This window comes from Sturnus vulgaris, chromosome 5 (assembly GCF_052056855.1).
Source record: "Sturnus vulgaris isolate bStuVul1 chromosome 5, bStuVul1.hap1, whole genome shotgun sequence".
NCBI lineage: Eukaryota > Metazoa > Chordata > Aves > Passeriformes > Sturnidae > Sturnus > Sturnus vulgaris.
Genome location: NC_142247.1, coordinates 40,526,851 through 40,554,566, shown reverse-complemented (window position 1 = coordinate 40,554,566; position 27,716 = coordinate 40,526,851). Strand labels below are relative to the sequence as shown.

Below are 27,716 nucleotides of genomic sequence, written 5' to 3'. Positions count from 1 at the left end.
AATCATGGCTAGGTCCCTGTGGAAACACACCTAAGCTTCAAGTTAAGTAACTACAAGAGAAAAAACTGCACAGTTGTAGTTACAAACTTTATTTTCATTGTTAATCAATCCAGAAGAATAAGGAAGAGTAATATATTATCTAGCAATCCCAGAACTCTTTGCCACAGTGTCTCACAGCATATCCTAGAATTTTTGGAAAAATACTATGTGTCAAAATATTGAAGAAAGGAGGCCAAATAATTCATCAAAATGTGCAAAAATCCTGTGTTACCACACTAGCAATCCTACTACTGTAGTTGTAGTTGCAGTTGCCTTGTCCTGTTCTATCTTCCTAAGAACATTCTGCAGACCACTGGACTTTTGTCCTACCCTTGTAGTTGCTTGCTTCCACTATTCCTGCCCATGAACCCATGAGTCTGTAACTGTCATAACTTCCTCATTTCTCTCAATTTATGGACCAGGAGGAAAATTTAGGCTTATTTATACACCTAGGCTGACCTCAACACACATCTGTGGTACTTATTCTGTTTCTTGCAGTTTCTTGGTGTAGACATTGACTGTCCACAATTCACTTTCTCAGTCTTCTACAACTCAGAAAACCACTGAGAATGCAGTGCAGATTGCTACAGAGGTACTGTTTTCCCTTATTATGTAAAAATGAAGGAATCCATCTGTTGCTGTAAGGCTAGGGAGTGGTGAAAAGATACAGCAACACAGGCTTCATCTAGTAAGCAGAAGAAGTGATTTATTGCAGGAGTAGACACATTTTTATGGACTGGTTCGTTGAACTAAAGATAGAATAAGCTCATTGGTCCAAGGAAGGCTACACTTCTTGTAAACATGCTTTTACCAAAACATCACGTTCCTCACACACTCATCCTGTCCGCAACACCAGATGCTAAACTTTGTTATTAATTCTTTCCCTTCTGTTTTCCTTCTAGTAGCTTGGGAAAACTCAAACTTTTGTTTTCCCTTTTACCACCATCCACATCCATCCAGGATCCACAATTATTCCATGGATCCTGAAACACCTGCATTTTCTAAAGCATGACTTTCTTCACTAGATCAATAGGGCAGAAAAATCTGATGTTGTCTGGTCCTGCAGACCAGACAACTCTCACACAGAAAGTACTCTCTTAGTTGAAGTTGAGGAGTGCAAAACTTCAAACAAACCCAAACCATCCCAAGACCACTAGGAAGTCTAGAAATGAAATGTGAAAAAACCCTTCCCTAAAACTGAGAGCTATGATTTCTCTAGAATATTTTAATTAGTCATTAAGATTTAAGTAACTTCATACTTTAAATCTTATTTTGAAACAACTAATTTTCTAAGCACTGGGTTTATTTGTCCAGAAATATTGAAACATTTCCATGTCTTTCACTCTTCTCAGTTCCTGAGAAACTAGGAAGCAAGTCTGTGTTCTTAGAAAGTTCCTCTAGATGGTCTGGTATCTCTCTGAAAGTGAGATGTCTTTTTGTACTTGGCATGAAATGATTGTGAGACCTTATACTTTCCTTTCCCTCCTTTGAACTTTGGAGGAGAACGCAAGGAGCTCAGACACTTGTGAGGAGAACAGGAAGAGCTTTCTGCAGAACTCTTTTTTTTCATCTGATGTAAGGAGTGCTTGTGTTCTGAGAAATCCTTCATGATCTGGACTAAGGATTCACCAAATAGCTTGCCCCCTGTGTATGGTAAAGACAGCAGTTTATATTTCAGACCTAGTGATGAGCTCCAAGGACGCAGCCATAGAGCTCTCCAGGCTACAGTGAGGCATGCCACATTTTTAACAGTGAGTCTAAGAAAATCCTCAGCTGCATCATGGATAAAACTAGCTGCAATTTTACACAGCTTGTGTTTCCTCTGCATGGCACCAGATGGGACCCATTTCTTTCTGAATCTGGCTCGTTCTTCCTCTAACCATATTAGTAAAGCTTTAGAAGCATAAGTGCAGTAGATAGATACTCCAAGCTGGGCTGCAGCTAGCTTGAAAGATCTTTTGATTGCTTCTTCAATCTTTCTGTCAGTAGGATCTTTAGGGAGAGCATCTTTATTATGAGGCACTGACAGCACAGAATCACCAGTAACCAATGCTCTGTCTACCTCTGGCAAGGTCCCCCACAAAGCAGCTTTATCCACTGGAAGAGGATAGAGTTTACGTAGGACTGATGGGGCTTCATGCTTGGCTTCAGGATTACCCCAAATCCTGCAGACAAGATCTTCCACAGCTGAATGGATAGGAAGTGCATTATTTACCTTGCTTTCTTCAGATGGGATAAGCAGTTCTTCTGAAGCACATTCAGATTTTAGCATTAGCACCGTCTTTATGTGTTCAAACAGGTAATTCTGATTCTCCATGTCAAATTTGCGCAGAGGATCTGGTCCTTCTGGATCTTCTGTAGAGGACTCAGATGCCACCTCCCCGTCTTCAGGGGCTGATTCAACCTCCAAGGCCTTGACAGCCTCAGGTTTCTCCTTCCCAGAAGCAGTTTGATCTTTTAAACTGTCCATATGATCAGACTCAGAAGTCTGGGAACTGCTCCCAGATGCATCTAAAGGAACCAGTGGAACTTCTGCAATTGGTACCCTGGGATGCTTTATTGAATGGGTCCTAGCCTGTGCCACAGATGTTATACTTTGTCTGGCTGCTGTCAAAGCATCCTTTAAGACAGTGGCCAGTTCAGGCAAGATTACAGATTTCATTAGTGAATTCTTTTCGGATTCAGAGAAGTGAGTAGAAGTAGAAGGTCTTACCTTCCTGTGGCAGGAGCTCTGAGTGTCTTCCGAATCTGAGCTGTAGTCTGGGGTCCGGCTGCACCAGTGCTGGAGAGAAGAATGCTGCCTTGCCAGTAAGCCACCAATTGAGTTGCAGCTGAGGGGTTGCTGGAAAGGGGGTGGCTGTCCTGCCTGAGAATCTGAGCCCTCCTCCGACCCCATTATCTGTTGCTCAGAAGCATGATGTCTAGAGCCATGCCTGTACTTCCATTCGTCTGACCTCTTCTCCTCTTGGCAGAGGGAAGCAGAGAAAGAACTAACCCTTGTAAACTCTGAAGACTGCCTAGCCCTCCTCCTGGTGTAGGAGGTCTCTGATTTGGTGCTGGGGCATTGATCCCCTGACCTTCTGAAGAAGTTGGATCTGTCAGATCTCACAGACTTTGCTTTGGTAAAGACAGGGTCTGCTTCACGAGAATTGGCACAGCTACCTTTTCTTTTCTTTTCCTTGTCCAGTTTCTTTCCTGTCCAAGCAGACATGGACCTGAAGTGATGAAAAAAGTTCAAAATACTCGAATTCCTAGATCTTTCAAAAATTACATTTTATTCCAAGGGAAACCCTATACCCTTTTTCCTCAAAGAAGCACCGCATCATGTGAGGCAGACAAACTGGGAACTGAGTGACTGCAGTGATGCTGGGCTGCAGAGAGGGTGACAAGATATCTTCTGTAATCTGACTGGTTGCTGCTCCTGCCCTGTCTCTAAGGAAAAAAGAGGAAAGCCCAATATAGACTAATTACACAGAAATACATTTTTAAAAGGAGTTTTTGCAGGGTACATAGAATGAATTTCATGTGAACAAGTGTGAAAGCTTGGCAGGCATCTGCTCATATTCACCAGACATGAGTGAACAAATGCATTATAAAATAATTTAATAAAGCTCTAGATCATTCCTTAGATCAACTCAAGCCACTTAAATATGGAGACATACATTCAAATCTTGCTACAGGTCACACATGAAAGCAAGCTTGAATACTTATTCCAGGCCTGAGAAAACATGTATTGAGGTCATATCATTTGTACAATTCTGTACAAAGGTCAGTTTCTGCTGCAGAAAGTTACAAGTATCAAGAACCAGTGGAGCAATAAAGGATTATGCAAATTAGGCTTCCCGGGAAAACTTATACTGTACTTTTTAAACTCTACTTCCAAAGATTGCTGCACATTTCCCTTTTTATCAGTTGAATTTAGTAATTCATATGCACTTACAGCTCAAATAAAATACCATTCTGAACTCATTTACCTAAGAATGGAGTATATTGCTTTTAATCAAAGAAGAATAAACAGAAACTGCTCCTTAGCATTCAGAACTGTACATCTAGTCCTGTCAGATCAAGATGTACCTTTCCCTTCTATGAAGAAGCTACGGCAACAAAATAGATCCTTCTTGAAAAAAACGTGCTTTTTCTATGTACATTTGTAAATAATAAAGGACTTCTACACTGCTTTTGACAGAGGAACGCACTATAAAATCTAATGTAACACCACATAAAATATAATCGTAGTGACCTCTTTAGAAAATAATATTATTTTTGCACTAATAAAAATCCAAATAAAGTGCTTATTTAATAAGCTATATTCACAGCTGTTATGAATAGTTTTGGTAATGCCAGATTTGGTAGACTGCATTTACTATAAAGGAAGAGAGTCATGAATAAGAGCTGTGTTGCATGCTTTGAAGTTGCTTGCTATATATCTTGTACTGAAATACATGAAAGGGAGATTTCCATTCTTGTAGGGCACTCCTTCACCTCTGTGTACAACATCACTTCTTTGTTATTGGATTAGATGTTAGTACTGGCAGCTATTTTAAACACATTTTTTTCCAGTGAACTTAACACCAGATTGTCTTTATTAGGCTTCAGCTATTTTCAAAAACTGTACTGCTTAACATAGTGCCCTAACTGAAAGGACACTGTATCTGGCATTTGAACTATCTGAAAGATAAAGATTCCACACTTTGACTTTCAAACACATACAATTGTGTTTGAATCCAGTTTTCACCTTGCATTAGCAAATGGCTTATACTAAACTTAGATATTTTTATTTTTTCTAATGGTGTGGTTGAAATGCTATTTTTAGTTCTAAATAATACTGGATACAGAATCTTTGACATGGAAAAAAAAGTTAGTTTTAAATTAATAAGTGTGATATTATATACAATACATGTGTGACATGAACAGCGAATATGAAAAATCACATCAGCTGCTTACCTGTATTCACCAAATGTTCCATCGTCTTCCTTCATAGGTTGTATTTCTGGATCAGCATGTGCATCCTCCTTTTCCTTCACTAAAATATTTGAAATAGTAATTTTTATCATGAAACTGCAAGATGAGAAAGTCTAAGACCTTAATTTCTCAAACTGATCATATTTGGCAGGAATGTGGTTTGAATTTTTTTTTTAAATGGGTCCTTAGGCCATTTCTTTTTTTTTTATTTTGAAGAAAAATATCTGTTAATTAGTTATAGAATTTTGTTTTAATTCAAGTATGATTGTATGTAATTTCATATTAGCAGATTTTTTTCTTTTTTATTTCTAGCACTAAAGAGAGAAAACTGTTAAAAATCCTATTAAAATAACTTATTTACTTAGATTATTAATACAGCTATTGTTTAATCAAATTTGAATTATTTAGTTCTACTTAACAATGTTTTCTATTTTTCTCTTCATATTCTTCTCATCCTGATCAATAAAACTGAATCAGATTCACTTTTATTCTCTGTTGGTTTGTACATTTTCTGCTTTAATTTCAGGTAGTCTCCAGAGAATTTTACTTTTTTTTTTCCATTATTAATAATTCTCAAAAAACTAGGCATGATTTGTTAATTTCTTCTTTTCTACAACATGATCAAACCCAATGCAAAGCCATATACACTGGAACCTGCATTTTACAAAATTGTATCTCTTGCACATTCTGGTTTTAGGTTTAATACTTGTTCACTGATGGGAAAAAATCCAGGCATATAACTTGTCCCTATAAAATAATAAATATAGCACATTGACACAGAAACTCACTAGCATCTGAGAAGTCAGATATTTACAGATGACATATATTCCTGTAAGTTAAGAGTGTTGACAGGAAAAAACAATATACTGACTTTAAGAATTATATTTATGGTTCTTCCCTTTGCCTTTTCATTTCTGTTTTTCTGGCATCTATTTGTATCTTTCCCTTGTCTAGCAGATACAGTTATACAGTCCAATACACAATCTCTTGTCTTTTACTCTGGTAATTTCCACACTTTATTTGTACGTCACTGATTTATGTACCGTTATTTAAGAGGATATGAATCATTCCTGACAGTGTTTACTAAGTCCATAATTGCAATAATGAATTACACCTTGAGATATATCAGGCTGATATAATTTCATACCGAAGTAATTGATTACTTTCTACAAACTACAGGCATCCTCAAGATGACATGCAAAAATTATGATGAAAAACAGTTCATAACTCAAATTTTCATAGATTTCATATCTTAGTGCTTTCCATTTGTCACTACCTGTGGAACAGTACATTTGCAATGACCCAAGAAATACAAAGTCACTGCTATAAACACCAGTACATTGTGATTCTGGAAATCTTATAAATAGCTCAGGTCCACCTTTATTTATGTGTGTGTATATGCATGTGTATCTGTGTGTGAAAAAACATTACAACTAATAATAATTCTGAAGACCAGCAAAAAAGGACAGAATATCAAGGATCCACAAAGTAATGACAAATTTAGCATCCAGCTCCTCTCTACACCTTCACTCAAAACCTCTGTTTCACCCTCCTCTAGATGGTGGTTCACTCCACATCCTCCCTACTCTTTTCAGTTTCATCACTTCACTTGTTTCAGTCACCTGAATCACTTTCTCCATATCCTCTGTTATCTCGTTTTCTCTTTGAAAAAATCCAAAAATTAGGGAAAAACCTTAAGATGATGTATTCAGCCTGTCATACAACTCTATGTAACACTGTGTTCCTTAATCATCTGTTTTCTTCATAGGGATAGGCAGTTGGAACAGAAACTTTTCTTACCTAATTTTTGCTGTCACTACAAATCTTTGTTCTCTCTGTAAAACAATCTAACAGTTAGATTGGGCAGAGTATGATTCTTGTACTTTATAAAGTGATTTTCTCATAAAAATAATCTGCTATTCTATTCCAGCAGATTTCCCTATGAAGAGCTAAAGTTCTTAGTGTTCCCTGACACTAGATTTCCAGAAGTGCACTGGTCAAAACAAGCAGGAGAAAGTAAAACAAAGTGTGGACTTTCTTTTGTACTTTTCTAAATGCATCCATGTTTCTCATGTCCAAATCAACAGTATGAACTTCAAGAAGTTTGAGTTGACTTTAAATAATCATTTATGTTATTTCCAAAGCTTAGGAGAAAATAATTTTTCATAAAATTAAGATTTTACATTAAATTTAGAAGCTGTACTTTCTATTGTAGATAGAATAGAAGAATGAAAAATCAGATTATCTTTTGATGCCCACTTGAAGTTCATTCATAGCCACTCATCCTCAACAGCTGTTCTGAGATCCTATCTGACAGTACTGTGCAAACTGGTTCTCACCATCCATTTCAACAGAGCTCTGGCCTATGGAGCAACTCCATAGAAAGAAATATAAGACCAGGGAAAGATATATATATATATATGATACCTATATGTCCACATACATACATGCCTTTTGTAATATGTGTACCAGGAGGGATGCATGTTTTGATAGAAGACATAAATTGTGTAGTTCCAATTTTTAATGAAAAATTGTAAAACATACTTGGCCATTCCAAGACCTACTATAAAAAAGTGCTTATTTTACACCTCCTCTTAGAAAGAAAAAAATTATAGAAAAAAAACCCCAGCCTAACTGAAGGATAGTAATTTTAAACTTAGCTGAAAAACTGCAGAGGCTGATGATGATGCAAATCTGGGAAGGAACTCAAGGTATTCGAAACAATACAACATATGAAGAGATTTATCCTGTGACATGCATTCCCCATACTTTAAAATAACCTGTGGCTACGATTTGGACTTTCTGACCAAATAAATTCTAATTCAGCTCATGTTAGTGGATTAAACCCATCTACATTGCACTTCAGAAAGTGGAATGTGCCCTAGTGGTGATGTTCCAAACAAAGCTCAAACCGCTCTAGAGAGGTCATGCACTGATACAACCCTCCGGGAATGAAGAAGATCCTTCTCTTACTCTGAAATAGATTCAGGTTTTCTACCAATAGGCAGATGGCTTCTATCAAGCCCCCTAAATGATAGGACTGATTTGCCATCTACATAGTGTAAAAATAAACAAACAGCAAATGTAATTTTCCAGTAAGCCTGAGATCTGTCTTAATGGGCTACTAACAGATGAATTTTACTATCCTGGTTAAATAGCATACCTGGATACTTGCCACCCTTATTCCTCCTTATGAAGCAAACAATCAGTAAAATCAAGATCAGAAGAGCTACAGCACACATAAGACCAATGAACCATCCTTGAGTAGCGATGTCTACCTGCCGGCTTGCCATTGCTAGAGACAAAAAAAGAAAAATTATGGTTTGCTGCATTTAAATGCTATGCTAATTCAGGTAAATAACAGCCAATGTAATGTTCATTAAAGAATAACATTCATTGTGAAAAATAGATAGCATTAAGAAAAACAGTGGTTATGGATTTCGAGTCTTTTCATTATTCAGAATACTTCCAAGTACCTATGCATAGAAGTTACTTTTCAGTACATAAGAAATCTGCTAACATTTAAGCTTAGCAACTACTTTGCAAAATCTACACACATATTACATTGCTTTCCACAAACCTCAGAACTACTCTCAATCATTTTGAAATAATTAAACTACTGAAATGAAGTTACAAATTATAATTTAAACAAACATGTCAACTGCCTTCTCAAAATGAATAAAAAGCCAATACTGATTAGCTAATGCATTCCCATCTTTCTGAAATGGGGAAAAGGATGGGTCATTCAAGGGCCCTAACATTCAATTTCAGCTAAAAATCAACAGTGAAGTATCCTTTAAAACCTTATTAAGCATCAGGTTTTCTTTCTTTCCTCAAACCCATACCTCATCCTATAATTAATTTATCATGATTGCCATGATTTAGCATTAGCAAGGGCTTAACATGGTGCAACTGGGAAGCCTTTCCTTGGCACTATTTCTCTCCAAATGCTGACTCTAGCTGAAAGAGAATGTAAATAATAAGCAAACTACAAATAAAATACTACAGGCACTAATAAGGAATTATCTATGTGGTCTAGGGTCTGGATCTACTGGTCTCCAACATAGTAGGAGGATTATTCTGGTGAAGCTTATTTTCTACTCCACTGTTGAAAAGACACTACAGGCAACTTGACTTAGGATTTGCTGCTGGGAGAAAGTGAGAAGAGTGAGAGGAGTTAGGGATTCCTGCTCCAAACAGAAGAAAATATGAAGTGGAGGAAGATGAGCATCCATCCAGACCTATCATTATTCATTCTTCAGCTTCTTCTCCAGACCCAAAAACCAAGAGAATGAAAATCTATGGAAAGCTGCTCAATAGACTGAATTGAAGCTAATATCTCAGTGTTATTTTCTAGTTAAGAAGGAGTGTGAGACAGGTAGCTTGGAAAAGCAGCTGTCAGTGGTCTCATATTCCTGAGGGATTCTATGAAAACGCAAAATACTTCTAATGTCTGGATACAGTATCTCCAGTCCATTCCATACAGAAGACCAGTGTGTATTCCACTTTAGAGGTACTATGCTAAAATTAATTCTTTCTTTAAATGCTTATTTTTGGTCTTACTGGGCAAAGCTATGACTTGATTTTCATTTAAATAATTCAATGAGTTAATGCGTCTGGTAATTGTGGAGATAAAATCAGAAGATTTCTCAGCCCTTGTTTATGTTTTCTGATATTTTAGAAACTGACTCTTATATGCACAAGAATTTAAACAATTTTTGCATAAAAGTCTCTACATGTCATAGAAATATATTGTCAATATACCTAAATATTTATACTCTTTATGCCACATATAAATATACTTATATATCTATAAGTATTAAAAAGTGGCAATTTAAGAAAATCACAAAGGGAATCGTCCTCTTAACTACAAATGAAAATAAAACTTTGTTTTCATATTAAGGTTAAAATTATTTTGAGTTTTGTGCATCTGCATTCATAATAAGGCATTAAATGCTGTATAATACATACTGTAACAAAATGCAAAAGCAGTATTCACATTCAAATGTAGTAAGAAAGAGCATCAAACCAAACAGCTCATGCATATAGATATGCAAGATAGATGGGAAGATGAAAACTTATCTATGCAGCTTCCTGCATTAACTTACTGTATTTCCAGTAGGAATGGTTTCTAGATCTCTGTGCATCTTTAAAAATGGCACATTTCCTGCCTACACTAAGCAAATTATTTCCCTCAGGCAGAAAAACCTTGCGTCCTGGTGAATCCCTAACGCAGGAGTCAATGCAGAACACTGGACCCAGAATACCCAAAAAATAAACCCACACACTGTGAAGACACTCTATAAGGAATGCTTGTCCAAAAAAAAAAAAAAAAGAAAAAAAACCAACAAAACAGTGGGAAAAGCCTCATATTTGAAATATCAAAGTTTCATTCTTAATTAAGGACGTATTCCAGTGTTTGCCTCTTTGTTCATTCCATCTTTTTGCAGTGTTTAAAAGCTTTGACCTAAGCTGAAGACAGGGTGACACAAGATTTTTCTGTAATAAATAGGCCATGTTTATAATTTCATGCTGAACATTGGAACTTTCCATTATCAAGAAGCAGAAAAAAGTGTCTAAAGTCTGTCCTTCCATAACTACCCAAGGGCATGGAATCCTCAAGGACAGGAATCCTCATCTACTGGCTCAGTACTTTTTATGCAGAAAGACACTTTTGGGAAGGTTTCTATGCAGCTTGTTTTGAATTATAATCCAGTCTTGATCCTTGTTTACTGCTCCTTTAGGCTTCAGATGTGTATCTGCATAACATTTCACAGGTAAGCTTTTGTACCACTAACTGTTTCTGGCTCTGTGTTCAGGCCATACGTATTTGCCTGGTGCAGTTATTTAGCACATTTTCAAACCTTCCTGCAACATAATAAACTGGGAACAGAATGGAACAAAGCACATAAATGATGATTTTAGAAAGCGCTCACTTTCAAGCTGGCATGCCCATTATCTATGTTATTGCCTGATAATTATAACTCAATGTTCAAGTGTATTTTCATACTTAAATTACTTTCTTATAACATAACACTCTGGACTTGGTGGAGCTACTGCTGTATAACTATGCACCATCCAAAATGCTTGGAATGAGCAGAAGTGGCTAGCAAAGAAAAAAATAGTAACAGCTGACCAGGAACATGATGATGGCGTGTGATGGCAACAACATATTCAGCATAGCATCAAAAAACTTTCCCAGAGTGGAATCAGCAGGCATTGCAGATGTGCTAACGAAGAAACAGGACTGCAATATGAACATAAGGAACTTAAACAGCCTTACTGATTCCCAGGATATGTGTGTGACATCAAAACCCATATAAAACTAGTGTATGGCAGGAAAAGAGAGGGTTACAAGTAGGAATCTCTGAACAGTGGTATAAATAGATCACATGAGACATCAAATTGAATCTGCACTTTCTGATGATGCAAATATTTTAGCTCTATAAAAAGAGACATTATTTAAATACAGCCATCTAATTATACTAATTGGAAATACAAGAAATAGGTCATCTTCAGTGCACAGCACACAGATGGAGTGTGAGCAGAGCATTATCTTGGCCCTAGTACAAACATCAGTCAAGTAGAGTGAATTGAAAGGATGGAAACACTCATAAGCTACATGTAAATGTACTGGCATTATTTAGGAGTTTATAAAATAGCTTAATATTGCTCTATAAAAGGAACATGCAAAGATTCTAGCTGCAACATCTCTTGGCTAGAAGCAGTTCAGCATTTCAGCAGTTGGTCTACCACGATTCTGACTATGATATAGAATTGGTACAGTGTGCCTCACCTGGACCTGTCTCAAACACATCCTCTGAACTCCTAAAACCAGACAGGCCCTCAGCACCAACCCGGACTTTATATGCTGTTCCTGGTGTTAAACCCTTTAAGACAAAGAAGCTTCGAGAACCATTTACAATTTCCTTTTTCCAATCTTCTTTGCCTATAAAAATTTTAGGAAAACAACATATTGGAATTTTAGTTTTCTCTGTATTACTGAAAGTTTCTAGACAAAATACTACTGACAGTTACTTGACTAAACTATGGAGCATCTGAGAAAAATAGCTATTCTCTCAAAAATAATAAAATTTTATAAACTTATGAGTAATAAATTGCATGCAACATATTGAAGAATACGTTGTACAGTAATTATGAAACTATTTTAAACATTTGTTCCATTGTACTAGAGAAATATAAATGTAATTTATCTTTAAAATGTTTATTGAACTTATAATTATGAGATACATTAAAATAGATTTAAGTCATTTAATTAAATGACTTTTGCAGTTTCAGTCAATATTTATTTTGGTCAAGAAGCTCTGCTTCAAAATCTGAATCTCTCTCATGTCTTTTTTCTAGGACAGTCTCAGCTATTTCTTTGGCCAATATCCAGAAAAATAGATTTCTTTTCCAATTTTCAGATTAGTCACCTTTAGTCATAACTTTAGAAAGATAGGGTGTTTGAAAAGAAGTATCTTGCTTTTATTAGCTAACTTTGTTTTAATTATTACCAGTATTATCAAAGTTTTAAGCCTAGTTTTAGGTAATAAGAGTACATAAATTGATTTTTATCTTATTTTAAGGTTTAATTAAACAACGTATACCTTATTTAATCTTTTTTCTTTCCTGAATTGGGCATAATTTAGGAAAATCTTTATATCCTATTTTAATGCAAGTAATCATATTTTTACACATATAATCAGTTAATGATAAAGAACTTCATGCAAACTATGTTTTTAGAAGTGCAGGTTCAAAAGAATTTATAAAATAATACAAAGGAACAAAGGTTCATATTCTATCTATTCATCAAAAACCCACTAAACATTGATGTTTATTAAAATGAAAATTATTTGATCTTCCCAATCAAATTAAAAAAACAATTTAAGATGTTTTAGAACTATCATTAACACTGGGTGTTAATTTAAGACCCCATTTACTATAAAAATATCTTCAAAAGTACATCTCAAAACTTTAGCAGAATTTAATGAAATGACTTCTTACTGCCTGCTACACCATATTCAACATAAAAGTTCGCATGATCTGGTCCCTCATACTCCCAACTGATATTGGCATAGGTCTCAGCAGCAGCTGTTGTAACATTTCTGATCCTTGGATAAAGTGGTTGAACTATATACACAATAGAAAAACAAAGCAGAATATGCAGTTGTGACTTCATACTTAAAAAAAAAATAAAAGAAGTTACTATGTTAATTTAGACCATATAGAGGGAAAGTATAGCACATTTTTTATTGGTTCCATTACTGGAAATTAGTGACAAAAGTACTGTATTTTGAAATTTAATCCCAGGCAGTTACTATACAAAGAAATTATAAAGTAAAATCTATGTACTTTACTGAGCATGTTCTATACCACAAAAACTGACAGATACTTAAAAAGCACCTAGCTGCCAAAATTCTGAAAAACAGTATATCTATTTATCAGGAAGTAAAATGCAGACAGCTGGAAAGTGAGAACATTGTCAGGGAAATGGGAAATGGAAGGACAGAAAGGAGGTATGAAGGTGAGACACTCCTCCCTTTATGGCATGTGGCACTGAATGGACTGCAAATGCCCCAAGTGCAAGCCCTTATAGGATTTTGGCTCTATTGCATTGACAGTGATAAAAAAGGAAGACAATACCCTTATAGAATGTTGGACGGACAGTGTGCATGACTGGGGAAGTTGCAAAAATGATTTCAGAATATCCTTCACCATCAGAGATAGTAGGAAAGAAAAAAATAAAGAGTAAAAACACTTTGCATCAAAAAGTAGCAATTAACTAATACAGTAAAACTTACCTCTTAAATAAATAACACATGCACATTCTAAGATCATGCAGGATTCAATTAGTTTTACTTGTTAAAATATGAAACAGCTAAGTGATACGTATGTATTTGAAAACAAACTGAAGTGCGTATGAACCGGCAGCTTTGCTTTCACAGAACATCCCCAAAATCAGCTGTTGTTAATATTATGCATTCATGGCCCCTTTAGACACTGGAAAACTAGGCATCAGATATTGGAAAGCCAATATCCAAATACTCTGGTGTGAAAGACACGAATCACCAGAATGCAAGGAGCTGCCCATTGTAAGGCACTGTGTCTTACTGCTGCCATTCAGGTCAGACAACAGAACTTTTCACAGATATGCAAAATGCCCACATCTCTGAAGAGAAGAGCTGCTCTCTTCAGCATTTTGAAATTAGCCACTTCTGTGTCCATACCTTAGCTCTTTGCTCATACCTTAGCTCCAGAAATGCTTGTTAGAAATGGACATATACTCAGTGTCTCTGCTTGACTAATGAAAAAATAGATTTTAATAGTTCTAATGCTGCAATAGGGCAGATACAAAGAGGATGCTCTTCAAAGGTATGAAATTCGTTTTAACTGAAAATGCCTCACTTTGCCACTGACCTTTCTATCCTACTAAAATATTTCTATTAGGAACATTAATAACACTTCCCAAAGGACCATAAAACATCAGAGGTAAAAATCTAGTCTCAGTAAAGACAAACGACAGAATTCCAATGGCTTCATCTACAGAAGAAAATTAAATGAGCAAAAGCCTGTTATCGAGGCAAGAGGAGCTGCACAGAATTTATCTGTCCACTTAAATTATTTTCTTCTAATTATTATTCTTCTAACAGGCTGGCTTTGTCCATATGGCCAACTGGGAAAAGTTCAAAGTTATATGCACAGAGAAAATGGCCTACTTGGGCCCCTAGAACAGACGAAATTATATGAGTACTATGTCTAGAAAATGATAGGTTGTGATTATTTTTAAAAATACCTAACTTAGGCAAATTTCACATCCCTAATTTCATCAGTTCTTCTGATCATGTATTCTGATTATTACGTTTTACAAAATAAATTTTTTGTCCCCATATTTGCATCAGATATTTCTTCTTAACTCTGTTCCAATAGTACTCATTCAACAATTCAATCTGTACTGCTCCCCCATCTAATGTTTTCGTAGCTAAGTTGTGCTTATATATAATTTCTTTCACCAACCAAAATAATAAGGATTATTTAAATATTAAAGAATACATTTATTTCTTGTTAAAATCACCTGAACAAAATAACTGAGAAAGCACTAGATTAAAAAAACAAACAAACAAAAAACAAAAATTCCCACAACAACCTCCCTAGGAAATACCAAAGCCAGAGCTGTCTATGGGAAATCTAGCATGTAACCATATACACTACGGTAATGAAAGGGGATTAGATTCTGTTTCTTTGTGCCACTTGGAGGTAGAAAGAGGAAAGAAAAGCAGTGTCTAAATTTAGGAGGGTACAGGGTCTGAGATTGCAGACAGGATGTATAAATTTCCTTCCTGATTTACACATAGGAACAGGTGTTTGTTTCAATAACCACCTCAGCATTTTTGCTGTGCCAAGAAAACAAGTGGTTTGTATTTGAAATAAGACTTTGTTTTGTTTCATTAAATTGTATTTTCTCATAGCCATATTATCCTGGATTTTGGTATTCCATGGAAGATATGTAATTATCAGCCCAACTTTATGACTGAGATTTGTCACAATATTAAAGACAGAAAAAAACTGTTAGCAATAATCTGTTTGGTACTCCTGCAAGCAGATGCCACAGAATTACCCCTAAACTTCTCCCTTATGCCTGAGCACCTGGGGAAGAAGGAAGCTGTCTCATCTTCTGTGAAAGACTCCAGAGTCTCTCACAGGAGAGCTTCTGAACTACTAAGCAAATTCAATAATCACTCTATCTTATCTCGTGGCATATTTTTTTTTCCATCTCCAATTTCCAGTTTCTTCTCTCATTAAAGAGTGGCCTGCTATATTAAAATATCTGGTACAAATCTTTCTGTTCATATAATTGCATATAACAATCAAGTTTGCTCTGAAAGTTACTCTAATTTCCTTGGTATATTAGTTTCTAAATCCGCTCAAGTGACTGATTTATGCTTATATTTATCAGAGGTACTCATATCTGATTCCTATCAATAGCTGTTTGTAAGATTAACTCATATTTAGTATTTGGTCAGATTTAAATTCTGTGTATTTTAACCATTGAATACGGTGCACCATTAAATAGTAGCATGTTTCTTTACAAAATTATTATTTTTGCAATTCTCCTCTTTTGCACTATTGCTTGATCTCATTTGTCATCAGGCCTGCCAAGTTTTACTTAAGTCTGTTAAACGTGCCATATTTGCAACATGACTACACACAGAAGAGCATAAAAGATGGCTGATGGAGCCTGAGGTGATGAAAGCCTGGAGGTGAATTGGTTAAGACATTTAAAGCTTGTAGTCAATCCACCCAGACTCTTTGTCTTCTCAGTCACCACACTCTAATTATAATTAACCTCTCAGTTCTTCAGTGTTTCCCAATACTGTTGACAAATGGCAAATGTGTAATTGTCAGCTAGCAGAAGCTCCCAGTGTGAGCAAGTGCTAGTTGGGAAAAAGGGGGAGAAGAGGGATGGGCAGAAAACTTTGTCCTGGAGAGCAGAGCACTGTGCTCTCTCATCTGCAACCATGCCCCAAAAATGCTGCAAAAGCATCACTCTAAAAACCATGGGAATAGACTGTTAATAAGTTACAGGTTTTATACAGACCCACTCTATTTAGCTACCTCTGGCAAATTAAGCTTTTTCATTCCATTCTCAATAGAATGCAAAACTTAGCTGGCACTTCTGAGTATTGTTTCATTCCTGTAGCATCATATAAAAGCATTTGCCAATTTTTGAGAGAAGCCTAGGCTCGAAGTAAAATTTTCCTTTCTTTTCAAATTAATTCCAGTGCTTTTTTACTGAAGTTTTTTGGTAGAGTTTTATTTAATTTTTCAATCTTTCAAGAAAGCAGTTCCTACAAATAACAGTTATAGCTGGACTGCAAAATCAATAGAATTTAATAAGATAAGATACGAGATTGGAAGGTATATTAACAATGAAATAGGTACTCCTTCTCAAGATGTAGTCCAGAAGAACAATAAATTACATAATCCCCGAAGTGACTAAAGTTTAGGAATTTTCATGGAATTCACCTGATATTCCGGAAAAAATGCTGGGTGAATGCCAAGCACAAATTTGAAGACTAGTGTCAAGTGGGAAAGAAAACCCCACAAAACAATATGTCATAGAAAATTAAGTTAAAATTTATATATGAAGAGAAAAGTCAATTTAAAGGAAAAAAACCACACCCGCACAAGAAAAAGTGAAGGACAAAGGTGACAGATTCTGACAGAGCCTGTCAGACACAGAAAAATGGTTTATTTTCCTTTGCCTTTTTAACATTCATAGTGTGAAATTCAAGCTTTAGTATAACAGTAGGAGTGAGTTCCATTTCTGGCAGTGACAAATGGGCAGTAGTCACTTCTGTGATTATTTAGGTCAATTGCAAGAGCATTTCTGTAGTGTAAGAAATACAGAAGCCAAAAAAGCAATGCAAAAAATGTTGTCACTGATGAGCATTTTGCATGATACCTACAAAGCAAAACGTATTTGCAGGAATTTTCCAACAGTCATAATAATCATTTTCTCTAGTCTAGCTTGCAAAGCATCAGCATTGTTCCCAGTGAACTTAAAAGAGGACAAAGCAGTGGTTCTGCATAGCAGGCTGTACTGAAAGAATCACACACGTACATAATGGAGAAGTCCACAGGGGGAAAGTGGCTGAAGGAGCAATACAAAAATACTACACTTAACTTGACTGTAAAAGCAGATTGAAATTGTTAGCAAAAGACATGGAGACATTATGTGAAATGATTAAAGAGGGAGGGAAAACAGATAGTGGGCAGAGAAAATTATTTAAAGAACTGCATTTTGTACAGAACAAAGAAAATTGAGATGATTTTCTACAAAGAGATCAGAGATACAAACTCAGTTGAGACTGATTTCTAGCTTATGGTGAGGAGTTACATACTGGGATTCAGCCAAAAACCTCAAAAGAATAGTTTTAAACCCGGAGGACAGACTACTTCTTTTCTTCCTTGTAACAAAAGGGAGTACTATTTGAGATGTGAAGTTCACATGAAGAAGACAGACCAAATTGAGTACCAGTGACAGGAGGCACTAGTTACAATTAAAGGTTACTGTGATCTCACATATTTATTTTAGTTGCATTTCAAGGCTACCAGTTAACAGTGTCTGCATGCATGCAGATTACAAGACCTTGATTTCAAATATAAGTGTTGACTAAATCAAAAAGAAACTAAAAAGTGAAATGAGGAGGCTTGTGAAATGAGGCTGACATGCCATGCCATGACTCCCTGTACTTCAGCTTACAACAAACATGCATCCCTATGACTAGTTCTTTTAACCAGCAACTTTCTACCACTGGTCAAATTGGAATTCTCTTCCTCTATAGGGCAGTTATTTAAAACTTCTAATGGAAAAGGACATAAAAGACTTGACTTCTGTGACCACCTGAGTCACTTTCCAGCTGCTACTATAGTTTTTTTAGATGTGATTGTGTTATTCCCTCATTTTTCTCACACCTCTGTTACCTCATGCCTGTAGTTAGATGCCAATATATAAATGGCAATACCAGGGCATACTTAATATCTAACATGAGATATAATAAATTCTGTTTTACATACGAACTTTTCAGACACCTTTACAATATAGGTTGCTAAGAAAAACTTTATTTTTTCTTTGTAGTACCATTAATTTGATAAATTTTAAGTAATTCATAACATCACAGTATTAGAAAGGAAAAATGACAATGCAAGTCAAATAGGAATATCAACTATAATAGAATAGCTTTTTCATCTAGTAAATAACATCTCATGATTTACTCATGTAGGCTTGTGAAATAAAATATTTAATCTATTAAAAATAATAGTAAAAATATTTAATCTATTAAGATCCTTACATTTACCATAGCAATATATCCCTCTGCACTTTAATTTATAGTTTTACTCTGAAAAGTGAAATATTTCCCAAGTGGCACAGCTCACTAAGGTTTAAATTATTTTAATTCCTCCAGGACCACGTGTCTAATGTATGTGATTGGCCAAGCTGCAGGCCCAGGCAGCTGTCCAGTAGAAAACGTCGAATGCAGAAATTTCAGTTCAGCAGTTTAGGCTGGCTGAATCTGGGACCTACTGTCTGCTTAAATTCCAGGATCAGTGTGCTCAAATTGAAAAAAAAAGGATAATTACATTTTCTTGCTAAGTTCTGCCCTTCAAAATTAAAAACCTGATATGTTTTTGATAGACCAAAAAAATCTTGGGAATATCTAAATTTGTTCTGGCTTTGGGTCTAAATTAATAAGAACTGTATACACATACAGGCCCTACTGTACTTAATAGAGAAAGGAAAGTTCACTGCTGGGTACAGCTACTTTTTGAGTGGGCTGAGCATTTCTATCTTCCAAATCCACCCACTCATGAGACCAACTAATTTGGTGCTTGAGCTTGATAATATGATCCTCCTTTTCCTTACTCGTGGTCCCTGATGAGTAGCAAAGCAGTTAACAGGGTAATGTAGTAACCACTGAGAACATTCATCTCAGACCTGCAGCAACTCAGATGTCCTAACAGATGTCATGGATTTAGCTCCGTGCTGTTTGCAGGTCCAAAGTCTTCTTTGCAATTGCAAGAGCTATATGCTACAGGAATATGTGAAAACTTTGAAACCATAAACAACATGAAACCAAACAAAGACATCTGCTTTGTTTTCAGAGAATCTGAGATGACAGCTCTGAAATGTGAGCTGCTCCAGTGGATCTTATTTGTAGGATGCTTTCTGATAGCCACATACAGCTATAATTAGACCTCAGTTTCACACAGAGAACCCATTTTTCCTTGCATGAGTTTTTAGAGTCAGCTATAAATAATGAGAACTTAATTTACATTTCTGCTGTACATGTCCAGGACTAAAGCCAGATTGATTGTTCCAATCTGTGCTGACTTCTCAGCTACGACTAGACTAAAATAGTAAAACAGTCATTGAAATAATTTCACAACTTCACACACTTACCAGAATGATAAGGATACATCTGATATCAGAATACACTTATATATACATATAAAAATGTATACTATATGTGCCCAAATGCAGGCATATATATATATTTATATATTGTCCCATTTATACCAGACTTTCTTATGGCTGCTATCATTCACAACACCTGATAATCAAGCAAAAAGATATGTAGAACAATTTATGCTGTCTCTTCCAAGTTTATAAAAATGGTGGATACTTCATATACAGATTTTGACTTGTGATGTTTATGGTCAGAGAATCTGAAGCACAGGTGTTCATTAGTGTTAATGACACCTCTGTCATCGAATGACACTTCTGTATAGAGAGACATTCCTGAGTTTGAGCTACCTCAGGTCAACCTTTGCTTCTGACAATGAAGGTACCAAAATTCATTAAAACTGTGTGGAAAACTGCATCATAAAGAACTAAATATTACCAAATACATGAGTAAAGATGATACTAGGTTCTACTCACTGAAATATCCTCAAGTACACACTCAAAAGATCTGAGAACCTAAAACAGTTGGAAGACATTTGCCTGTATATTCAATCTGATACTCAAACTGAGAAGCAGACAGAGGGTATTGTCAGTCATCTGTCTCCTATGCACAGTTGGCTTGCAAATGAAGGAAATGTGTTCAAGTGGGTAGCAGTAATCCACAGTGAGAACAAGATTGCAGATAGTTTTTTAAAACAAAAAATGCACATGGCACAAGCATTAAATGAATCTCTTTTGGAAAAGTGATGTTTCTTCTACTCCAGCTAATCAGTACTAGTGCACCTGGATCCTGAATATTTATGAGAGTGAAATACATCTGTTGAATGTTCAGAAATAATTAGACTTTGCTGAAGCAAAGCTAATGAATTCCCCTGGAACTCTGTGGCAAAATAAACAGATGAAAGGTATTAATAACCATTCTGGATTCCTTTAAAAAATCTCCAACAAACCCAAACAAAAAACCCCCACAACTGTTTTTGTCCAGCACTGATTATATTTTGTACAAAAATGCATAGTCCAGATTTTCTGTCCTTACCACTGCAATTTCCCCATTTGCAACACTGCAAAATCCACACATTAATAAATCATGCAGTTTCATTTTACCTTTGCCTGCACCTACAGCAGGACGGAGAATACCAGCTTTGATGGAGAAAAACAAGAATAGGAACACTATATAATTAGATACAACACCAAAGGAAACATACATATATAATTTCACGACAAAAAGCATGCAGACTAGATAAAATGTATTAATTAAAATAAATTAGAAACAATCCACTTATGCTGAACCCTGACAGACTACTACAAGACAAAATTAATGTACATGCATTTTGTACATACAAAATTTTATTGTTCATGCTTGTTAGGGTGCGAGATTTAAAATAAATGCAGTTCACATGCAAACTTAATACCCTGTCAGAGAAACTGCATTGAGTAGCCACTCATCTACGGCAATTCCAATAAACCATAATTTTACTGAGCATAAAAATAAGTGAAAACATGGTCCCAAAATAGACTTATTAAGATGACCAAAATTATTTTAAAAGTTCCAAATTTTCTGTTTGCTTTAAATTATTCTTACTCTGTTAAGCATCCATATTTAATTTAAAAATAACTTTAACAAAGCTCTAGAATAGCTACAAAAATAAAAGTCAATGGTGACAGGATTTAACAATATACTTGGTAGTTTTAAACAGTATACAGTTACTTAGGGCCATAGATGACAAATTTATTTCAACAGTTTTACAGTTTTTTGCCAGTTCTGTGAAAGCAATTTAGATTTCACAGAAGCTGTTGCATAGTACAAAAAAGAAATAACTTCCTCCAGTCAAAAACCTTCACCATTCCAGTATTTTTCTCTGTGCCCAAAGCTGGTCAATGATGCAGAACAGCTGAACAGACAAAGACCACTAAAAATGTAAAGTTACATGGAACTTGAAGCCCAGAAAGGCCAATTTCTGTCTTGCAGCTTGTGAGTTGATATTAAAAGAAGAGGCTTTATACCTCTTTGGGGGCTCCCACTACAGCAGAAAACCTTTACTTGTGTTTTCTTTAAAAGATACAGATGTTTAATCTGTAATGGTTTTTAAACTCAATGGACTTTCCTTATACATACCCATCTTACCTTCATCCATAATTGTTACTGCTTCCTCAGTTATCTGATTTCCTGATCCAACTGAAGTTTGTGCGTTAAAGTAAAACTTGTACCGGGTGCTGTAATTTAAATTTTTTAATATCAAGCTGCTCTCGTTGGCAGGAATTCTTATCTCTACCAAGGGACCCAATTCATGTGTATTGTTGACTGTTGTTACAAAAAAAAAAAAAAGAAAAACAAAAAAATTAGTAAACTTGCATACACTGTCATTGTGTTTAAAAAGTTTTCGGGTTTTTTTGCTTGTCTGCTGCATCTACACTTTCAAAAGAAAGTAATCTCTGTGTAAAGGTGCCAAAATCCAACTGGGAGATAGGAAACACCAGCAAGTCTGAAAATCAAGTTTCATTCTCATAAATCTCTAAATTCAAGGCAAATGAGTTCCATTCAAATCATCTGAATTTATGCAGATTTGAAAGTCCTGACCATTGAAAAATTCTGAAACTCTAAGTTGAGTATGCTTAGGAAAAGAAAACATTGAAGCTACTTGTGTCTAATGCCAAACAGTGAAATTTGGTAAGTGGAAGAAAGTAAACTTCTTTTATCTGTTCCATGCATATGAAACACTTTCCAGTGCCACTGCTAAGAAACTTCTGGGCTCAGTAAGCACCTAAGATCCAAAAGAAGTGATTTAATAGCTCTAAGCTGAGTAAATGACACATTTATAAATTTTTCTTTTTAAGATTCTAATACCATGAAAATTGGAAAAGCAGACAACAATATAATTGGACATACTTTGATTTACTTCTAATGACATTCTCTCTGAAGGTAGAATATAGAACTTGTAAATAGTAATATCTTGTATCTAACTTGGATGCCACTTATATGTAGGACCTCCACCTCCATTTTTCTGTGAATTATGGTTTGAAGTAATGAAAGTAATAAGAATGTTAACCTTGTACTACAGCAAGGAAAGTTTTCCAAGTACAGTCATATATATTATCAAAATACATTCATACATACAGTCTTTTTCTAACTTGATATTTACCATTCAATCATATCTTTTGTACATTATAAATTTAACATCATTTTTTCTTCAGAGATGGATTATTATTTGGTAGATACATTGCCTAAGTTAGAGCTGTATCACAGAATCAAGGAATGGTTTAGGTTGGAAAGGACTTGAAACATCAAAAGTCCAACCCCCAAAACATATTCATATTTAACTTACTTGGCTGAAACTTCAGTGTATATGATGTCAAAACACCATTTGGATGAGTGGGTGAACCCCACTCCAGAGTCAGAGAGTCCAGTGTTGGGTTAGTAATCTTCAGAAAGGAGGGTGAGCTTGGAACTTTTAAAAAGAACATAGAGTAAATACAAAGTAGATTAGTTTAAAACAGGTCATGAATTATTAATTCTTAAGAATATTACCGTATTGAGACAGATTATTATTTTATGAAGTCCAAGTAAACCCCATTTAAGTTTAATATCTAGGTTTTTCATTTCATACCTCCTTCAGGGGTGTTAAATACTTTGTCTGGGCTTGCTGGTCCTTCTCCTTTACCATTAACAACTCTAACATTCAGCTTGTAAGAACTATAAGGCTCCAGCCCTGGTAACATTCCAAAAGTCTTGTTTCCCCTGAAAGTCAAGATCTTTTTTTCTACATGTCGTCTACTCCTTCTGGATAGACTCTGCACTTTCCAGTAGTAAACCTAAAGACAAAAAAAAAAAAAAACAAACAAATCTACAATGAGTGCTTAGCTGATCTGATTTTCTAAACTCTGAGCTTTTCCGTGAGTGTCCATGAATTATAGGTAGAAATAATTGCAATTTTAATAAGCTCAGGTTAGACACAGCTTTCCTGCTCCAGAAACAGTCTACACAGCTGGGTGCAGGCTACCACCTGCCTGTTCTGCTAATGCTCAGAACCAGTTTGATACAAGTTCTGGTTGGGAACTGCATTGGTCTGTGATCATTTTCCTGTTACCCAATCTACCTGAGAAGCAGAAGTTATCCATTCTTTCAGTAATATGTCTACAGGTCTTTCAAAGCAGATTTGGACTTTGCCTCCTTGTTAGATCACATCCCAGACCATGCTATTCCTTGTTATCAGATTCCCTTTAAATGGGGAAGAAATCAAAATATTTGACTGGGCTGGAAAAACACAGAAGTTCTGAAATTACTCTAACGTTACAGTATTGGAATGATCTCCACCCAGGGATGGGAAGACTGTTTCTCCAATTATGTGACAATTTGATCAGAAGAGAAAGTTGATTCTGGTGTCCATTGAGATGACTGAGTTTCTAACAAACAACTTATGAGCCTCAGAGGTACTTTACCTGCATTCTCTTTACTACACAGTCTCTCTACCATGATAACTCGGAAGATATTAATAGTTGCCCCTCCAAAAGACTTGTGTCACTCCTAGGATTGTCACCTTCAAATACATAATTGTTTATTTTTCACAGCATTGTTTTCATGCACATATGACCACAAGCTAAAGATGATTAAGAAATCTAAATGAATAAAAAATCTGTTCCTATTCAGGCCAACTGCAAAACACCTCTTTAATTAAGGAAGCCGGGATTTCATATTGGAATTTTAAAAAAGAAGCTGTTAAGACTTGCAAAGCCCATCTAGAAAGCTATAAAGCAACGTTACACTTACACCAGCTTTCACCATACCATTTCACCCCAATCACTTTTAAATGCCACTGTGTTTTACACGGTTTGAATTAATGTTTTTCAATATCAACAGCTGTCATCCTATAGCTCTCATCCTATCAACACTATATATTATAGAAAACTCTATACTATAGAAGATCATATACAAAACTTGAAGTGTTGATACTATTGGTACTGAAACTCATAAGCTATAATAAATGGAAGTGCATCACATCTTTCATAATTTCTTCCTAAGTCTGAAAAGCTTTATAGTACCACAGTATATTGAGTAATAGCTAGATTAATACAAGAGCAAAATATAAAGTATGTGCTGTAGACTGCTGCTTAGTTACATGTCTTTCTGCTTTGTTCAGAGATTTGCCTTCAAGATGTGACTCTAGACTCTCTCTACTAAGAACAGCAATACTACTCAGTGGTCAGGTCTGTTGTCAATCCTGTGGTTGTGAGTTTGTTTTAGTTATTATCAAGTAACTTATTTAAGCTTCAGATTTTCTTAGCTTTGTGTAATTGTGCAGCTCTCCCCACAGAAAAAAAAAGTTATACCATATATAGAGAAAGCATAACAAATTAAATAGAATTAATCACGACATGACTAACCCCCTAGATCACATGGGAAGGAAAATGATCCCATTTGTGATTACAGGACAGAAGATAACCCTCAGACACTGAAAGGTGGAGGAAAAAGAAATGTCCATCTAAACTTTGGATGATGACAATTCACTGTAACCATACTATTGAACTTAACACCTGATGTATAGGCAGAAATATGTCTATAGATTTTGGTGTTGGTATTGTCATAGATCTTTTATAGAAATTTGGTGATTTGGATTATGAGCTTTAGTGTTGCTGTAATTTGATTAATAATTATCACTAATTTCACTAGATTCTAACCTTTTAATCCTCACATAAGAGACATTTTCTTTTGATTGCCCATTTGTGCATGAAATACCAAGTTGATGTAAAGCTGTCATCTAATAGATAAACATTTAAGAGACTAGTGAAGTCCTGTTTTTCAGCTGAGTTTATTGAGTTAGTGTGGCAGAGCACCACACAAACTACAAACATTCACGCTATGCCATATAGGACTAGTTTAAGTCTCTCTGGATGGTGGTATTTTCTGCCAGGAAAGAGATATCCACATAGCAGGAACTCACATTCATGTGGTGACCAGCTATAGAGCACTGAAGTTCAGTTTCAATGTTTTTGAACCTGCTCCATTTTATAAGTATGGTGTATATTTATTCTCCTTTAAATACTTTTTACTATTTTATTTTTTCAAATATTTATTTTACTTCCTTTCACTTAAACAGAAGTAATTCAAAGTAGTCTGTCTTACAAAGTAATTTAGTTTGGGTTAAGTAATCTGTTTTGTTAGAACATACTTATAAGAATGCATCCAGAGCAGAAAAGAAGGAATTACTTTGATTTTCTTCTATTCTTACATAAGATGTCAGTATATCTTCACTGAAGCAACTTTCCCTATCCCCCAGGCACACCAGTTTCAAATCTTGAAGTCTTTCTGTCTCCCCTTCTCTATTAGTTGCACTCTTTTGTCTCCAGCACAGCCTTTTCAGTTTTGACCAAAGGCAGCACACTACCTTGCAATAAGCTTCCTTCAATTATACGGCACTCTGAATCTTCAGCCTTTTCGTATGTCCTTACGTTGAGCTTTTACACTGAGCCTTTTCCTGGCCTCCAAAAAGACATAGAACCCAGCATATGCTAGCAAGTGTCTAGTTACTCTGAACTAAAGTGATTAATCATATTGAAGCAGAAAATGAGCATTAACCTTAGCATTAGACCTAGAAGAGACTTCTACAAAAACTAGTTCTTCATATCCTCTAAATTACTTTGGAAAAAGATCTGTAAAACTGTCACCATTTTTTAATCTGTTTAACATGTGCAAGCTTGACTGCAAACATATGCCATTTTTCTTCAAGGACAATGTCACAGGAGGCTGCTGCTACAAGGCTGGAACATTGCTGAACTCTGTATGAATTGCATCAAAGCTGTTGCTCTTGTCACCACAACTTGGGAGCTCACTGAAAAGCACAAGTCCTCTCACATGTCAGTTACTTCAATCTGAATACAATCTCATATAGAAAGATTGATCTATTTTAATAAACAAGGAAGAGAATGCTTTTGATTGTACTTACTTTGTACCCTTGAAGGTGTCCTCGGATAGTTTTTAGTGGAACTGGGTCCCAATGCACCTTTGCTAATGTGCTGTTAATAACATGAACCTGCACATTGCCTGGAGCAACCATTGGCACTGTGTGGAAAGGATGCAACAAGCACCTAGTTAGAATTAGAAACCACACAAACATAGGTTTTTGGAATGAGTCTTTGAGCTGTACTCATGGAATAGGTTAAAGTGTTTTCAGGATTGATACTACAGAGTATTATGAAGCCTTACTATCTCCAAGTTGCTTCCTTTTAATTTAAAAAATAACTGCTATCGCCCAGTATTCTAAATACCCATTTAGGTTACACATTTAGCTAGGGTTAATCCTTTTAATTAGGATAACTGAGTCAAACTACAAAACTTACAGTCTTCCCCTGAATGTCCAATCACCTCTGATGGCTCTGGTGCATACCCCAAGTCATTTAAAGCTTGCACTTTTATTTCATATGGAACAAAAGTTGGTGTACCAGACACAATATATTTAGATACATTTGCAACTATAACAGATGTCCATTCATCATCAACATCTTTCTGGCGCCAGCTGACTTTGTACTGAAGCCCTGGTCCGTTAGACTGAAAACCTTTTAAAGGCTGAAATGAAAAGAAAAAATTTTTAAGTATTCTGAAGCATCTGAAAAATCTTAATTTAGAAGGAAATACATTGATTCTTTTACAGAATTTCACTGAAAATTTATCACTGTATTCTGCAAGAGAGAAGCACTGCTGAAAGTTATGCAATTTAGCTTTTATACAAAGTCACTTTAGTTGCTTTTCACTTTT

General features: G+C 35.5%; 1 protein-coding gene across 48 annotated transcripts in view; it reads right to left on the bottom strand.

The window, feature by feature from the left end:
• The window catches only part of NRCAM (neuronal cell adhesion molecule), a 152,115-nt gene that overhangs the window by 7,104 nt on the left and 117,295 nt on the right, over window positions 1–27,716 (bottom strand). For 14 of the 48 annotated variants that reach the window (XM_088165495.1, XM_088165503.1, XM_088165509.1 and 11 more), the window contains 12 exons: window positions 27,302–27,527; window positions 26,908–27,023; window positions 23,575–23,779; window positions 23,293–23,415; window positions 22,095–22,271; window positions 21,074–21,109; window positions 13,648–13,713; window positions 13,009–13,134; window positions 11,798–11,950; window positions 8,165–8,296; window positions 4,984–5,062; window positions 74–3,254 (listed from right to left, as the gene is read on the bottom strand). In XM_088165495.1, the coding sequence (XP_088021621.1) occupies window positions 1,424–3,254; window positions 4,984–5,062; window positions 8,165–8,296; window positions 11,798–11,950; window positions 13,009–13,134; window positions 13,648–13,713; window positions 21,074–21,109; window positions 22,095–22,271; window positions 23,293–23,415; window positions 23,575–23,779; window positions 26,908–27,023; window positions 27,302–27,527 (3,270 nt within the window). In that variant the 3' untranslated portion in view covers window positions 74–1,423. Of the gene's footprint in view, window positions 1–73; window positions 3,255–4,983; window positions 5,063–8,164; window positions 8,297–11,797; window positions 11,951–13,008; window positions 13,135–13,647; window positions 13,714–21,073; window positions 21,110–22,085; window positions 22,272–23,292; window positions 23,416–23,574; window positions 23,780–26,907; window positions 27,024–27,301; window positions 27,528–27,716 lie in introns of those variants that run through there. The other 34 variants (XM_088165529.1, XM_014871162.2, XM_088165536.1 and 31 more) reach the window with 13 other exon arrangements.